General features: G+C 39.4%; 1 protein-coding gene and 1 pseudogene across 4 annotated transcripts in view; both read right to left on the minus strand.

Annotated features, from left to right (window-relative positions):
- Nucleotides 1-4,550: 4,550 nt before the first annotated feature.
- On the minus strand, nucleotides 4,551-5,188 carry LOC114218525 (ubiquitin-conjugating enzyme E2 D3 pseudogene; annotated as a pseudogene).
- A 4,712-nt stretch (nucleotides 5,189-9,900) lies between these two features.
- Nucleotides 9,901-18,080, minus strand: part of JAM2 (junctional adhesion molecule 2) — a 57,175-nt gene continuing 48,995 nt past the window's right edge. For 2 of the 4 annotated variants that reach the window (XM_028115200.2, XM_028115193.2), the window contains 4 exons: nucleotides 16,054-16,161; nucleotides 14,266-14,281; nucleotides 11,647-11,689; nucleotides 9,901-10,004 (listed from right to left, as the gene is read on the minus strand). In XM_028115200.2, coding sequence (XP_027971001.1) covers nucleotides 9,972-10,004; nucleotides 11,647-11,689; nucleotides 14,266-14,281; nucleotides 16,054-16,161 — 200 coding nt within the window. In that variant the 3' untranslated portion in view covers nucleotides 9,901-9,971. Of the gene's footprint in view, nucleotides 10,005-11,646; nucleotides 11,690-12,276; nucleotides 12,315-14,265; nucleotides 14,282-16,053; nucleotides 16,162-18,080 lie in introns of all 4 variants that reach the window. The other 2 variants (XR_015768418.1, XM_088024186.1) reach the window with 2 other exon arrangements.

Here is an 18,080-nt window from a genome sequence, read left to right on the forward strand (position 1 = left end):
CAGTTGAGTGTATTGAATTTTGTGTCTCGGCATCATTTTTAAATCCTCCCATTTAGTTACAATGAATCAGGTGGAGACCTTGGATAAATTGGCTACAACTTGCCCATAACCGGCCAGACTCTAGTCTGTGCAGGGCTACCTTTTATTCGTGGAGACTTCCTGAGGAGAGCCACTCTGACCTAAGGAATGTTTGCTGCAGAAGGATGTTACATCCGCTCCCAGAATATAAAGAAATGGCTTATAAACCTTTTATTATAACTTTTCCAGGAAACTCAAGTTAAGTTTGAACATAAACAGGAGCATCCATTGTGTTTTAACTACCATCTCCTCAAATACTAACTGCTTTTATCCTAATAGCCCGGGGCCCTCTCTTCCCTTGCAGTTTATGATCAGAGGCTAGTACTGTGCTCCACAGACAGCGGAAGGAAAGCTGAGAGTGGGGTGGGGGTTCTCCAAAGGAACTCCTTTGAAAGATGAAGCCATATGGTGTGGTTTTGCCCAAGTGATGGAAGACCCAGCAAATAATGCACTGGATAGGTGACCTAACAGGCATGTCAAAATCTCAGTTACTGTAGATGGCTCATTTAGCTCATTTCAAAAGAATAGATTTTTACTGTGTTGTGCCAGTCTAGCTGAAATCAGACCCACTTAGGAATACCTTTTCCAAAAGACCTATAAATATTTCCTAATGATAATAGCTGTGATTAAACCAGTAAGATGTGCAGAATTGGAATTGGGGAAAGCAGTAGGAAGAAACAGCCCAGTTTCTTCAAATGATGCTAAGCAATGACAGTTCACTTCAACTACGTTTATTTAAATAATTGTAGATATTGAAACAATTTGATGTTTGATTATGGTAAGGTAATTGAAGACTAGTTGCTCAGGTCTTTTCTCTAACTTCCACCGAAACAACACCCACCTGTGGCAGGCGAGGTGCCTTGGAGTCCATAGTGCAACTGCCCGTCTAGAGAAGGGCCTGACCCTTGTCAGCACACGCTTCACCTCCCTTATACTCCCCTCACTTCCCCCACTTGGTTTAGTTATTTTACCTTTTATAATTTCACACCTACTTTCTCATACACTTTGTAAAAATCTGTCTTGCAACTATTTGGAGTTTGTTGGGACATCCCAGTCTCTTCATTCTGTAAACATAAGGATTCTGTTTGTGATTGACTATAAGAACACTGTGTTAAGTACCTTAGTCCCCTGCCCTACATCATAAGGCTTTTATTACTAACTTCTGACCCGGAAAGTGCCTTTTTTTCCAGCTGGATGTGAAAGCCCTTATCTGCAGAGCCCCTTCCTCTCTGGTGAGGCTGCCACGACTCTGCAACTCCAGCCCTTCTCCGCCACTTTGGTCGGCCAGTGCACTCCTTATCCTGGACTTAACACCTTAGATGTTTGTCACAAGCAACCTCAACCTTCTAGGCCTTAGTGCTGAAAATGGCTTTTCTCCCATGCCTGGTGTTACAGGTTGAAGTGTGTTCCCCTAAAATTCATTTGCGGAAATCCTAAGCCCCAGATCCTCACAATGTGGTTGTATTTGGGAATAGGACTTCTAAAGGGGATTAAGTAAAAATTGGGTCTTTAGGGTGGGCCTGAATCCAATCTGACTAGCATTCTTAAGAGGAAATCTGAGTTGAAAAGTACAGAGAACTGGAAAGGGACATAATGTCTGTTACTTACCTAGGGTTAGCTTTAATAATAAGCAAAGAGAGCTTCTGTTTCGGGCAATTCTTACTTAAATCCATTTAGTGTAGGATTTTTTGGTGTTAGCGATTACTAGTTCTTTGCTGCCCTTGCTGTAGTGGGCTTATAAATGCTGGCTGTCTCTGGTTAGGTGCTGTGTGCATAAGTTCTTGGGGGGCTCTGTGGGCTAGGAGGTCTTCCCATTGCACAGATTACCCTAAGTGGGAGGTCCACTCCAACTCATCTCTTCCAAACTCCCCTCTGTTCCCATCCCAGTGGTGCAGTCTTGTTGCAGATGTTTTATCTCAGTAAGACACTGGCAAGAGCCTCAAGGCCCACTGCTTTCAATGATGCCTCCTTGACCATGAGAAATTCATATATCTTTGCCCTAAGAAATCATGGGAAAATAGGTGCTTCACCATTCCCCTGCTGTCTTGCTTAATATCTTTTTCCAATTCTTTCTCCCTGCTCAAATAGCTATTTCCTTCTTGGCAGCCACCTTCAGTTTTTGCAAGTGATTCTCTTCAAAATTCTCTAATTTTAAAGAATTTAAAATTCTTTAATTCTAATTGCCTTGGGGGATGAGTCAGGTAATAGAATGTACAATTTGGACAAATTCATTTTGTCTCACAGTTTGGACAATTCATTCTGTCTCCATTCCTTCCCACCCTCAATCCATCCATACACACTTTATAAGAGATTGTGTGGTAGGGAAAAGGGAGAGGACTGGGGTAATGATTTCGGGGTAGCACCATTATCTTCGTGAACATCAAAGGGGGTATTTGTACCTTAGAAAATGTACTTGTCTTTGGCCTTCGGGCAACAGAAGATGTCCCAATCAACATTCTGTTAACATGAATGTACCATATCTTTATGTATAATACTTTTTCTCATGTTTTTGGCTATATGTTATCCTAAAATTTAGAAAAACCACTTTCTTGACCTATAGTAACTTTAGTATAATTTTTGCTCGTTAAATATTTGGAAAGAAATTGAGTTTGAGAATGCAAAGTCACATGGGAAGGGCAGCTTGAGAAATCCAACCACAGATCTTAGGAAGCTTCAGTTTTTACACCATCTTTAGGAATCACTTAGAGGTAGCATATTCAAAGTTAGAAACATTATGAGGTGGACCTTTAAGACCATCCACCCTCAATTTTAGAGAACTTAAGTCCTTTGTTGACACAACTATTCACTTATTTTGAGAGCATTTTCTTAGTAGAAAGCATAAAGACTTTTTTTAAGATTTTTTTTATTTATTTGACAGAGAGAGACACAGCGAGAGAGGGAACACAAGCAGGGGGAGTGGGAGAGGGAGAAGCAGGCTTCCCGCCGAGCAGGGAGCCCGATGCGGGGCTCGATGCGGGGCTCGATGCGGGGCTCAATGTGGCCTCGATCCCAGGACCCCGGGATCATGACCTGAGCCGAAGGCAGATGCTTAACGACTGAGCCACCCAGGCGCCCCAAGCATAAAGACATTTTAGAGTCTAGTATGTCTTAGTACTTTTTTTTAAAAACAATAAAAACAAATAAAAATACAGCATATTTTTAAAAGTCATAAACAAGAGTAAATAGAAAGTGTTAAACGAAATCCAACTGAAGAAATCTTAAAGACCTTAGTGGCTTTATTTGACAATTTATGAACCAGGGAGCATCCAGTCTAACAAATAGAAAAGTGCCCTGAAGAGCTATACAAAATGACTTTTATAGGCAGAAGGGGGTGGGACAAGGAAGTTAACAAGCAGAGTGGATTGGCTGTGGCAAGGTCACCTTCCTTTAGGGGACTGGAGGGGTCTATGGGGCAGATTACCTCACTAGCCAGACCAGGCAATTCCAGATTGACTGGTTTTAGATGCCACTCCTGGGAGAGGTTGAAACTCTAGTTAAGTTTGGTATTAAAGTTTTGGTTTGATGATTTGGACTTAGCACAGATGTCTCCATTTTAGAGTATGTTGTCTCTCTCTTTTTTGGTTTATGCAACTTTATTGAAGAAAAATATCGATTACTAGCAGAGCTATTAGTTGATTACTCATCCATTGACAACTTGCATCATCTATTCAGTGCTATATTAAACAGTGTATTGGAAGATAGATTAACTAATAGCTCCAAGCCTCCTAACAATTTAAATGAGAATTACAAAATGTTTGAGACCCTATTTTGGCATACAAAAGGTGTTTGACTTCCAATTTCCATTCTCTGTAGAACAAAAACAGGTCATTCCTTTATTGACATGCATAAAATACATCACATTTTCTGTTCTGCTGATGCTATAAATTCAATACCAATTCTCCAGCCACATCAGTTATGAGCATAAAATGTATCATGTAGGGCGCCTGGATGGCTCAGTTGGTTAAGCGACTGCCTTCGGCTCAGGTCATGATCCTGGAGTCCTGGGATCGAGTCCCACATCGGGCTCCCTGCTCAGCAGGGAGTCTGCTTCTCCCTCTGACCCTCTTCCCTCTCGTGCTATCTCTCATTCTCTCTCTCTCAAATAAATAAATAAAATCTTTAAAAAAAAATGTATCATGTAACCTCAAATCTCTAACAGTGGAAAGCTTAAAAAAAAGACTGGATGCTAGAATAATGCTGCTTCCTTTGATGTGACAACTGAGCATCCATCTCCCTCCCCCTCAGATGATTTCTTCAGCATGTTAGAGCAGTGAGGAATGGTTTTAGTCTCATAACCAAGTTAGAGTGAAGACATTGGCCACATAATACACATGCTCCATTTTTTAAAAAATTCTGAATCTTGGGCAACTGTTCTCTTGTAACTACTTTACAGTTTCTAAAAGCAGTTATTGTCCAAAGCTGGAAGAACTTAAGTCTTCTCAGATGAGCGTGTGATTGAATGAGGTAGGTAAACAAAAAATAAAATTAAAAAAGATGAGGTCTGATAGGGGAGCAGCCGGATAAGAAAATCAAAAAAAGGAACAGTAATTTAAAGTTTATTCCAGCTATAATGCAGGTTATTCTGACTTTAAGGTAGCATCACATGGCATACTTCTGAGTCCATTCCCAAGATATTCTGTTGTACTTATCTCTGTCTGTTTTATAGATCCGTGCAATCTCTGGCTATAGGGGGTCATCTGGGTTTGGATCACATAGCAATGAACAAATGGATAAAAGAACTTTAGAAATAGTTAAAGCAGGAGACCACTGTGATCTTAGAATATCGAGACAAATGCTGCCTTTACTGTCAATATTTGGATGATAACTTCTTGTTGTAAATGCAACCTTAGGTGGTTTGAAGGGCTAGTCTGTGGGAAAATGAATTGTCAAAAAGAATACACCGCCTTGATATGGCCTGTCATTAGGTCCCATAAGTGTGGCTTGCCAATGAAACATGATCATCCCCAAATGGACCTGCAGAACATTGTGCTGGAGGGTCACGGGCCAAATCACTAAGTTCCTTATTAATCCGTTTCAGCGCCCTAGTCTGCTTTTCGTCTGGTTCCTCACTCTCTCGGTGTGTGCTCAAAGATCCGGCCAAAACTCTTGATTATCCGGGCAGCAGGGAAGGATTGTCTCTTCCTCTCACACCGGCTCTGCCAGACACAGGCGCAGAGGGGCCAGGGCCTCCCTCAAGCTGCGGCCTCCTCCCCGCGCGGCAGCTGGTGCCTCCCCGGCCCCACCGGGCTCATGCGCCCGACACGAGAGTACGCTGTCTCTTTTTTAACAGTATCGTCAACAAATAAAAATGTACATACTTTGAATTTCCTAACCAGCTATTACTACTAAAAGTGTCCCAAACTCTTATAGAACAAAGGATGGAAAATTAGGATGGAAAACTGGAAACAAGAAACAAAGGATGGAAAATTAAATTTTAAAATTTGAAAGTTGGAAAAGTATCTTAAAATCTTTTTAAGAACTGCGTGGGAATGGATGCCTAATAACAAAGGAGCGGGAGAAGAGAGAAAGAGTTTCTGTCCAGCTTTAATTCATGGAGCAATAATTTGTGTCACTTTGCATAATAAATGAACTGGATTATAATAACATTGCAGAATACAATACTTTATTAATAATATAAATCTGTGGAGAAATTTTATCAATATTTTCTTAGTTGCCCTTTCACAAGTGCTCTTGGTTTTTAAAAATTCATTCAGCATTTATTAGATACCAACTACACATCAGATACTATTTAATACATGCATAGTGTATTATGAACTAAAAACCAATAATTGCCATTAAAAAATCAACCAAGTGCTATGGAGACTCAAAGAAGAAACTTCTTCCAGCGGGAGGAATGAGGGAAAGCCTCATAGAGAAGGTGAAATTTGAGCTGTCCCTTAAATAGTAAATAGATTTTACCAATTTTGTTGATCAGGAGAATCAGCATTCCAGGGGAGGAAAACATTGCGTTCTTGAAATAAAATGACCCTAGTTCAGTTTGACGGGTGCATAAGGCAGGCAAAGTAGAACAGTGGAACATTTGGCTAGATAGATAGGTTGTGACAATAGGACGAGACGTGTATGTGAGGGGGCGGGGGAAGCCCTGAACTCCCGCCTCAGGCATTTAGCCCCCACGGAAAAAAGCGGAAGATTTTTAGCAAGGGGAAGGGCGAAAAGGGAGACGGGGACTGCTTGCTCTAGAAGTCCCGACTAAGAAGAGAGCGTATTTGAGGGAGGAAGGTCCCAGAAGATAAGGCTTGAGATAGTAACAAAGGCCTGAGTGAAAAGGGTGACAGCAGTGACAGTCCCGGAATGAGCCAGCGCAGGGCGGAGTGATGAGTAAGGGGAGGTAGAAGCTGGGCAGATGTAGAGACAGGAATGGTAGGAGTGCTAGCATTTAAGTGTATTCATCACGGTTAGCTTCAACATTAAAAAAAATAATAATAAGATTAGAGATTTGGGCATCCGTGGTGAGGGGAAAGTGGATGAGAACAGAACGGCCCACCACAGCACTGAGCCTGGGCTGTGCGGACAGGGAAGACGGAACAGTGTTACCAGCCGTGAGCCTACGGAGGGGTCCACTTGCCAGAGGTTACTAAGGGTGAAGGGGAGGTGTGGCACCAGAGGAGAACTTAAGAAGTTAAAAGGAATGTAAATTTAAATTTAAAAGGAGCTAAGTAAAACACCCAGTGTGAACATCCTGCATCACATGGACCTGGGTCTTGTAAACCGGGAGTCCTCATTTACCTCCCTGAACTTGGTGGACTGACGCTGAGTCTCAGATTCCTTGTCTGCCAGTGATGACATGACCAGCTTTATTTTTAAAAAATATATATTTATTTAAGCGAGAAAGAGAGAGAGCGCGCTAGGGGAGACGGGTGGAGAGACAGGAAGAGAGAGAATCTTGAGCAGGCTCCACGGGGCTCCATCTCACTCCCCTGAGATCACGACCTGAGCCGAAATCAAGAGTCAGGCGCTTAACTGACTGAGCCACGCAGGTGCCTCGTGGTATATAGTATCGTTGAGATGAATGAGATTGTATACACCCTCACCTCCGTCTGCCCCCGGCAGACATATATAAAATGTTCAATAGTTTTGACTTTTTCTCTGCAGAGCATTTTCGTCTGCATTTGAGAGGTTGGCAGGCATCCGGAGAAAGATGAGATTCTAATCTTAAGCAGCTAAAGAGCTAGCCTTGTAGCTACAGATGGTAGAGGGTGTAGTTTCCCGGGTTTTGCTGAACAATAGGTGGATGACTCTTGCCCTGCACCAGTTAAATGGGTCTAAAAAGTTGAACAAGTTTTTTTTATTAATGTAGCCTTTAATCAAACAAAAGCACTCGTGAGATGAAGGAAGTTCTTTGCAAAGTTGTACTAAAACAATTGTTCCACATTTAGTTAGGTTAAACCTCCCACTAAAAATAAATTAAATCTAGTTACAAAAGCAACAATGATAATTAAAACAGAAGTTGCTATTAGAGATTTCAGAGCCCTAATCCTTATACAACACAACTTCACTGCAGGAAAATAAAATCAAAATGCTCTATGAATTATAATGAGGTTTTACCAATTGTTAATATTCAAGTCCCTCAAAAGCAAATGGAAAACACAAGTCCAGACACAAGTGGATATAATATTGAGCACAATATTATATTGTATCCTTTGTGTGGGAGAAGGTATTCTCCACACAACGATTTCTACTTAGCTACATACAGTATATTAAGATAATGTATAATACATATTTAACTCAAAGAAAGTGTTATATGTTAATACTTTATAAGATGAATCCTCTAGCCAAGTGGATCAGAAGCTTTCATCTGTTAGTAAAGCTAAGGCACTATGTGTTTTTCCCCACAATATAGATTTGTGTCATTTAAATTGAAGAAATTGATCTTATGTGATGGTAGGTATGCCTGAGGAGCCATCTTTTTTCTTCTTTTTTTTCTTTAAGTAGGCTCCAAGTCCAGCAAGGAACCCAATGCAGGGCCCGAATTCACAACCCTGAGATCAAGACCTGAGCTGAGATCAAGAGTCGGACACTTAACTAACTGAGCCACCCAGGCGCCCACTGAAGGGCCAACTTCGAGACTCACATATACTCTTGACACTTGGCAATGCAAGAAGAAAGCATTCCTCATACCAAAGCAAATCAAAGCATGAGCAACATTTAGCCTAATTTTTGCAAAAGTTTATAGACAGGTGGTTTTCTCATGCTTCACCACCAGGAGTTGAGAAACCATGTATAGGAGCCATATCCTGTCTGTGCCTGCTGTTTTTAGAAATAAAGTTTTATTGGAACACAAACATGCCATTTGTTTATTACTGTCTATGCCTGCTTTTGTGCTGCAAAGGCAGAGTTGAGTAGTTGTAACAGGCCAGTATGGCTTAAAATATCTAGTATCCAGCCCTTTATAGAAAATGTTGGAAGGAGTCTGGTGAGAAGCACCCAGTGCCACAGACAAGTGGGGCACAAGGTATAGTCTGACAACAGGCATCTTCCCAGGGACCTGGTGTGGTGTCCAGGTACACGCTAGTGCTTAAGCCGTTTGTCCAGTAAATCCTGGGACTTGCTTTGTCTGAGGGGAAAAAAGAACGGACTCCTTTAAAAGCAGCTTAACCATGCTCAAAGTTGACAAATTTTGTGAGTAACCTTTTCATCCAGATTTGCCCAGAACTAGAAATCCCCTACCCATATTTTATCACCCATATTTTACATGAATTGAATAAGCACACTAAGTTATAGAAGATTATGCTTTTTTAACACAGTCTCATTGCTCTTACTATTACACGGATCATTAGAATTTTCACTCTGTAACCCTAGCTTGGACGCCGTTATGATTAATCAGTGGAGAAACCAGATGATGAGACTGATTTTTCATTTCAGCCAGTGTTTCTCCTGTGTCTTCTATGTATCAAGCAGGGCACAGGTGTAGGGCACAGCCCCTTCTCCTCTCTATATCCCCAGCTCTGCAATAAGCAGGATTGGCCAGCAAGGGACTCGGCCCAGCCCAGAATTTCACTGCATGGTTTTCAGAGAAAATTATTTGAAAATCGATATGAAGTTACCATCAGGCAGAGAAAGGTATCTGCAAGGTTATGTGTGGAGGGTCCAGTGATGAGTTCTGAGGTCAAGGTCCCTGATCCTCTTCAAAGGGGTCTTAGAGGAAGGAAAGAGCAAAAAACAACTCAAGTGAAATAAGACACTTGGGTTTGTGTTTGACTCTCAAAATTACGTTTAATGAAAAAAATCAATGACACACGCCAAGGGAGTAAGCTCTGGTCATTAGGTATTTTTCTTCATGTTGCTTTTGGTTCCCCAGAAATAAAAATAAACACAAAGTACAAATCCTTGGGAATAAGACCCACTCCTCCTACCTCCCTTCTGTGAATAGATTAGTGACAAATGAGCAGTGGAGTAAGGATTGTATTAGGGGAGAAAAGAGGATTCTGGTAGAAATGAGACTAGAGGTTCCTTTTGCGTCTGTCAGTAGTTTCTGAACCCTCTAAATCAGACTCCTGCACAGAGGGTGCACACAGTTTGTATTTTCATGCTCTGTGGATTAATTTCACAATCAGTATCATATATTTTAGTAAGTTTCTCTAGGAGTTAGGACATTTAACATTTCATAAATCCCAGAATCTTACAAAGTTTTGTGATTCTTTTAACTTAGTCCAGAGGTAAGAAGCCAGACTGGATTTTATTTAGGTGCTGACAGAACTATTTGTTTAAAATAACAATTTCAAGTAATTTAATGATCATAAAAATTATCACGAAATACCAAATTCATCTCCTCATGTACCTCTTTGCAAGTGTAAGACAAAGCAGAGTTTTATAATCTTTTAATAACTTGTGTAACAACTGTGGTTTTGGTGTATCTCAAAGGTGGAATTCTTTTAAATTATAAAGGATTTTGTATGCTTGAAATCCTAGGAAAAGGAAAAAAACAAGTTTAAGTATAATGTATTAATTCATATTTAAAGAAATATATAAATTTTATCAGTATAAAGCTACGTGTACTATTAGAATTGGTAGGTAAAAACCAGCATATAGTTAACTAAATCTATTTTATGGGGAATTAAATAAATACTAGGAGACGAGGTCTCTGAAACTTTGCCTAAAGAGTAAAGAAGTCAGAGTGAGAATTAGAATGGGAGAAATCTTATCTGCTTGGGGTATGCTCCTGCTCAGCATCCTATCATGCACAGTACAGCTCCCCCAAAAGGAAACTACGCAAAATTCATATATAATGAACGTAAGAGTTCATTATGTAAGAATTCAAAAGGGAAATTACAATATAAGAATGATGAGAAATTGTCAATAATGCCAAGACTGAGAAATTGTGCTCTAGGGCAAAACCAGAATGGAAGGCTTGACCTCTCAGTGGATGAGAGCAACCAAGAGGAAGACAATGAAAAAATAAAAGGTTTCTGCTCTTCCGACTCAGCCGCAAAGTGTCTCCTACTGTTTGGAAGGATGAGATTACTTTGTTCCACATTTAAGGAGTGTTTTCTATAAATTGTAGGAACAAATATGACTGAGTTACACATTGCTTATCTGCTAATCAAAGAATTTAATACGACTGTGGTACAGTAAACTACAAAATCAAATGACTTCTGTGAGAGATTCTGGAGTAGACAATTTAAAAAAAATCAAATTTTGACAGAAAAAAAGTCTATGGGACAATAAATGGGTCATAAATTTAGTGTCCATTAGAGTCACTCAAGTGTTTAAAATACCAGTGTCCACTGCCTACCCTGAGCTTTACGTAGGAAATCTAAGAGAATCCTTGCCATTGAGTGCCAAGGAGTTCAGAGAACCAGTGTTCCATTTCTCAAGAAAGGGCTTAGACCTCCAAAAACACGGGAAACCTTCCTCCCTTACCTCTCATATTCCTGAAAAAAATCCAGAAGGTTGAATATCCATCCAAAGAGCTACAAAATCTGAGCAACGATGGTATTTACTGCTTCACTGTAGTGTTCACAAATGCAAAAGTACACAAGGGTCCAAATTATGTTGCCTAAACCATCTGAATTGGCTAATTATTGTATCCCTTCAGGGAGTTCTGAAATACTCCTTTCGGCAATAGCAGAGGAGGATATTCCATATTCCTAAATTTTCCAAGTTCTCTGAATAACCAAAGGAGAGTCCTGGAATCATAGATCTGGGGGAAGCCATCTGCTTGGGCAAGCTGACAGGAATCCAGGTGCCTGGATCCAGCCCCACAACTATGATCCTGTGAGAACTTGGATTTTAATTTTCTCATCTATGAAATGGAGCTGATAACACCAGACCTAATGATGCTAAGGAGGCTAATGATAGCAAACATCATGAGAAAAATAATGGTAGGCAAAGCCCCATTGCTCTACAAGTGCCAGGCAACTTTATCATACCATTCCAGGCAGAGGATGGAAGCTAACAGTCACTCACCTCCTTCTGAGGACCAGTCGTAGACTCTCGCACAAAGTATATTAAAAGTGAAAATCGATCACTTTCTGTACAATTATTTCATTTCCCCTGCCCTATTTCCTAAACACATCTGATCTATAAATATGCTTTAAAAATACTCACATTTTCACTCATTGTGGTGGCTTTAGATGCAGAACTACTCTTCCTGTTTGTGGAATATAAAAGACAATATTAAAACATGCCAGCAAGCCTAACTGAATTTCTTATATTTATAGACAATATTCCACAGAGAAAGCCACATAACAAAGTATCAGCCTGTGAAGCCCTATGTATCTCATTGTAGCCTGGGGCTAAAGATTTCTCTGGGATGTGCAAACAGAGACTTGCTTTTCACTTAGCAATTTTTTAACATTTAGCCCTTTGAAAACTTGAGCACTATAATCAAAATTCATTTTTTTTTCCCCACGGAAAGAAAGTTTTACATGGTAACTAAGGTTCTAGTCATCTGTTACAGACTGAACTGTGTCTTCCTTAACAACTCATGCTAAAGTTCCAACCACCAATACCTCAAAATGTGACCGTATTTGGAGATAAGGTCTTTAAATTAAATTAAAATGAGGTCATTAGGTGGACCCCAATCCAATATGACTGCTGGCCTTATAGGAAGAGTAAATGTGGACACAGACACAGGCATTGGGAAGACAATGTGAAAGCAGAGAGAAGGTCATGTACAAGCCAAGCAAAGAGAGGCCTGGAACAGATCTTCCCTCCCAGCCCTCAGAGGGAACCAACCCTGCTGTCATCTTGATCTGGACTTGCAGCCTCCAGAACTGTAAGAAAATGAATTTCTGTTTAAGCTACTTATCTGTGGCACTTTGTGACCGCAGTCGTAGCAAATTAATATAACACCCAATTCATTATCTAACAAATTTTAAGGGCCATGGATCTGACAAATGGCAGGAGATGTGTCTAGGAGTAAAGATACTGCCTCCCAGATTCCTACCTACCTAAGAGACAATGTGATTAAAGAAAAGAATAATCTTCCCCATGGTAGTGATGCTCTCTTCTGCTCAAAACCCTCCAATTACTTTCCATCTTCCTCAATAAAAGTGGAAGTCCTCACAATTGCCTGGGGTGGGATGTGGGATAGCTATGCCATCAGGCAACACTGTTTTCTGAACTCTCCCCCTTTGCTCCTGCCAGTCCTGATAACTTGGAACTCATTTTGGACTTGTACTGGGATAGGATTAGACTGAGCGACCAGTGTTGAGCAGGAAGTCTAGGAACAGGAAATCAATGGCAGCTAAGGCCGCTGAGAGTAGAAAGGAATGCCCATTGCCCCGCGTTGGGTCTGCCATTTCTATGTACACCGGAAGGACAGTCACAAATCAAGTGCACATAAACTTGGTGATCTCATACACCAATGATTCCTAAATTGCTAATCCTAGTTATTTCTCCAAGCCCCACGTTTATATATCTTGTTATCTAGTAATTATCTCTACTTGGAAGCCTAATTGGCATCTCAAATATTAAAATTCCCAAATTTTCCAGACCTTCCCTCCTAATGCTCCCAAACCTGCTCCTCCCAAAGTCTTAAACATTTCAGTAATTGGTAACATCTTTCTTCCCATAGCCATGGAGCTCTCTTTGATTTTTCTCTTTTTCTCCCACATCCACATCCAACCAATCAGTAACTTGTTCTAAATGTATCCAGAATCCTATCACTTCACATCTCCAACACAATCACTTTGGAACCAGCCACCATTTTCTCTTGGCTGGATAATTACTGAGTAGTTTCCTAACTGGTCGCCCTGCTTCCTCCACTCTTTGCTACCTTATAGTTGGTTCTTAACAGAGCAGTGAATGTGAGCATCTAAGAATTAAGTAACAGGATATTACTCCCTGACTCAAAGCCTTCCAATGACTTCCCATCTTACTCAGAATCAAAGTCAAACTCCTCACCACTGCCTAGAAGGTGCTCCATGTAATCTGGCCTCCACTACTTTTGTGCACTCTTCCCTTCTCTCCATTGTCCTCACTCCGTTTCAGCCACACCAAATCCCCTCAACGTGCCTCAGATACTTACTCCAGGTGTGCCTGGCCTCTAGACCTTTCCATCTGTTCTTTCTCTTCTGCTTGAACGCTCTTCTCATGAGTATCTGCCTAATTTGCTCTTTCTGCTCCTTCAGGTCCTTCTCAAACATCACTGTGAATGAACCACCTAACCACCCTAAAGGACAATCTCCATTCCTACCCTGTGCATTCTCTATTCTCTTACCCACTTTAGTTTTCTCCACAATACTTATCACAGTCTGACATACTGTAGAGTTTACCTAAGTGTTTTTACTTTCCACCTTTCTCTATATAAGCTCCATGAGGCAGAGAGTTGTGTGGCCTGTTTTGTTCACTGTTGTACTGCCACTCTCTAGGAAGTGTTGGGCACAAAGTAAGTATTCAATTCAATGTGAAAATGGCTGTTCAGTAAAATTTTATTTGAAAATTTTTAATTTAGCAAAATACAACAAATATATTTTTTAAAGTAGTACTATGGAAGTGCCTACAGTGTCAAATTAGTGACTATATGTCTTCTCTAGGTAATTAAACAACATTGACAGGCATGAGGAATGAAGTGGGATGTATTTCTTGATGAATCTGAGTCATTTCCCATAGGATAAAACCTTCACAAATAACCCAACTTTCCATGTTTGACTTTAAACAGATGATTAACAGAAAATTAGCTAAGGTGGGGGAAAGGCATGCATTTAAGAAAAGTATACTTACTGGAATGAGGTCTCTTCTACAAAAGAATAAGTGTATATCATTAATGCAAGAGTTAATACGGTATGATACATATTCATATAAAAGCAAGTGTAGGCTTAATTTCTTTTACTCAGTCTTGTTTCTCCCTTGGTGACATTTGTACTTCCTAAATCAAGGGTTGGCAAACTTTTTTCTGTAAAGAGCCACAAGGCAAACATTTAGGCTTTGTCTGGGCCAAGAGGTAGAATTGAGGATATTAAGTAGGTACTTATATAATAAGAGAGACCAAGTTTCCAAAAATTTTTATTAATAAAATTCAAAATATAATAATAATAATCAAAGCCTTTAGTATAGGTCTATTAATTAGAAAAATAGAATTCTTTTGTTGACAGGGAGATAACATTTCTCTTAATTGGGATTCAAAGTTAGTGTTCCTTATTATCAAACAGATTGTAAATGTTCATTTGTAAAAACCATTCTTAGCTTGTGGGCCACAGAAAAACAGGTGGCAGGCTGGATTTGGTCCACTGGTCATAGTTTGCCAACTCCTGTCTGAAATCAAGTTCAAGAAAATGAATCCCCTTGGATAGATTTTCTGCCAGCTGAGGATGGGAGTAATATTCTTCACTAATGAGTTCCTAATACCCAAGTCAACTCTTTAATTAATTCAGTATTTTAAGAAAAATGTGTTTACCAAGTTTCTGATAAAAATACTCAGATACTCTTTGCAAGTAGAGATAAGGATGACAAGAATTTTGCAGGAGTAATCTTATCTGTCTGTACTTTCACTAGTGACCAGCAGGGGGCCTCAGCTGGATTCCATTCATAAAGTTACATTTACACTAGACTAAGATTGGAGCACCAAGGAAAAGAGCTATTAATTCACAGAGCAGCTATTCTTAATTATAGGGAATATTACTGAAACAATGCCATGGAAACATTTTATGACACTGAATATCTATTTATAGGTTAAGTTTTATGTTAGTATGTTTTTTTAAACCTAAATTCTAAAATTAATGTTCACTGTAAAACAATGGGTCTAAAACTTGCTTATGCTATAAATTGATTTACTATTGTATGAAAACATTCTGCTTTGTACATTATCCCCAATGGACTCGATGTAGTTCTGCAGCTTTTGAGCTCTCAGATGATTTTAAAGACTGGGAGTAAAGAAATACACTAAGAGAATAAAACATCATTATTTTTCATCTCATTCATAACAAATGTATTTTATCATCAAATGGGGGTTTGGAGTTATAAGAGGTCTAAACTCAAAGAATTAAAAACTTTGTCCAGAAGCAACTGTAATACTACAGGTTTCTAGTTTTTATTGAACAATCCTATATACAGTTGTGCTAAAGTTGACATTCAACATTCCACTGTTCTACACTGATAAAATGTTCCACTGATTTATTTCAATGAGACTTATGATAAAACTGGAAATCAATTTACATCTTGAGATATATAATTCCTAACTTAAAGGGCTCTTAAATACATGCCAATATACTATAAATATCCATGTACGTTGACTATCCATCAGTATCACCCCATTATGCCATCCCAAGGTGCCTCTCACATAGTCTGTGGTGTTTCCTGAATGTTGACATGAGGAAACTCTGCCTTTTCTCCCTCTGTTTGCCAAGGTGCTTCATAACTCACCTACATGTCACTTGGGACATTTTCTACTGCAGAAAAAGCAAGGAAAAATACTCTAGAGTTTGTTAGAGCTAATTAGGAGAAACAAGGTCTCGTAAGAAAACTCTACATCCACAGGAAGTTGTCCAGGGAAGAAGAGTGAAACTCACTTACTTGAAAAGTAGCCTTTCCTCTGAGCATAGCACACGCCAAGGCCACAAACAGAAACCACTAAGGCCACAACCACTACAGCTGCTATGATACCACTCACGTTGAGATCATCTGGAATGCAAAATAAACCAGGCATGAATTTGGGCCAAAGAGATGGACAGATGTAGTTATTAAATTGAAAAATTCAAATAAGCTCCCCTTGGCAGCTATACCATAAACATGGATAGTTTCATGCTGCTGAAGCCTGTTCAACTGATTCATTCCAGGACAAGGTTCAAAATTGATTGAAAATATTAACAGACTTAAGTTTTGCAAGAATCTTAAATTGAAAGAAGTTCCATGATTCAGAAATAACGTGTATGGTATTCTCTTGCATTCACTTGGGAAGATAATACTTCAAAGGATTAAATATCATGATCTTCAAAGTTCAGTGAGGTCAAGTATTCAACTTACACACACCCCCAATTCTACTCAAAATTCTTCTACACCATCATCTGTGTCAATTTTACCAATAATGGAAAACTCATTCAGCCCCAAAGAAAGCCATGCCACTCTTGTTCTATAAGAGTCGGAAACATCTTTCTTGAATTTAATTGGGCTTGTGTGTATGTACTTACATACACATACCCACTCACATACATATATGCCATTAAACTGTCATCCCATTAGGTTTAAAATTAACTAAACTCAAGACTTTTTCCTGTTGCTATTAAGTCATCTTTCCTCTAACCTAATACAACTGGATTTTTTGGACCCACATTTGAAATCACTACCATGTGACCAACCTGCAAGGTTTTCTCAGATACTGATTCTGTTGTCCAAGAATTAGATTATGAATCTTCCAAGATCAATATTTATGTAGTTGGGAACAGCATCAAAAATATCCTCATTCAAAGCATTAATTAAAATGATGACTATGACTTTGTTAAGGAAAGAACTATGGAACAGGCTATTATACACCTCCCTTCATATAATAGAATTTATTACACCCTCTGGGTATGGGATCCAACTGTGTGAATCCATCCATCTAAATATTTAACCTGGGTCACATTTCTCCAGCTTGTCCTTCAGGATTTCATGAGCCACACCCTTCTGTCATTTAGATACTTCCTATGTATTGATTAATATATAAATTACCTATACATTTTAAAGGAACAATTCCTCAAAGGTTCTTGGTTTTTTTTTAAATTTTATTTTATTATGTTATGTTAGTCACCATACATTACATTATTGGTTTTTGATGTAGTGTTCCATGATTCATTGTTTGTGTGTAACACCCAGTGCTCCATGCAGAATGTGCCCTCTTTAATACCCATCACTGAGCTAACCCATCCCCCCATCCCTCTCCCCTCTAAAACCCTCATTTTGTTGCTCGGAGTCCATAGTCTCTCATAGTTCATCTCCCCCTCTAACTTCTCCCCCTTCATTTTTCCCTTCCTACTACCTCTCTCTCTTTTTTTTTTTTTAACATATGATATATTGTTTCAGAGGTACAGGTCTGTGATTCATCAGTCTTACACAATTCATAGCGCTCACCATAGCACCTACCCTCCCCAATGTCCATCACCCAGCCACCCCATCCCTCCCACCCCCCACCACTCCAGCAACCCTCAGTTTGTGTCCCGAGATTAAGAGTCTCTTATGGTTTGTCTCCCTCTCTGGTTTCATCTTGTTTCATTTTTCCCTCCCTTCCCCTGTGATCCTCTGTCTTGTTTCTCAAATTCCTCATATCAGTGAGATCATATGATACGTATCTTTCTCTGATTGATTTATTTCGCTTAGCATAATAAAAGGGTTCTTGTTTTTAAAAGCAAGTATTAATTAATGTGTGATTAATTTGGAGAAAATATTAGGTAGCACTTTCTCAACAGTAATTTTAGGTATTTAAAAGCACTGCACATTTTGGGAAAGATTTTTTTTTTAAGAAATATTATTTAAGTGAGTATGCTTATCATAAAACTTTCTGGTCTCAAAAATTTTTTTTAATGCCAAGGGTTATTAATTTTCTCATAAATCTGAAATATTAATTG

The sequence above is a fragment of the Eumetopias jubatus genome, unplaced genomic scaffold (assembly GCF_037043125.1).
Source record: "Eumetopias jubatus isolate StellerSeaLion01/CBP00866 unplaced genomic scaffold, mEumJub1_p1.0 scaffold_1, whole genome shotgun sequence".
Classification (NCBI taxonomy): Eukaryota; Metazoa; Chordata; class Mammalia; order Carnivora; family Otariidae; genus Eumetopias; species Eumetopias jubatus.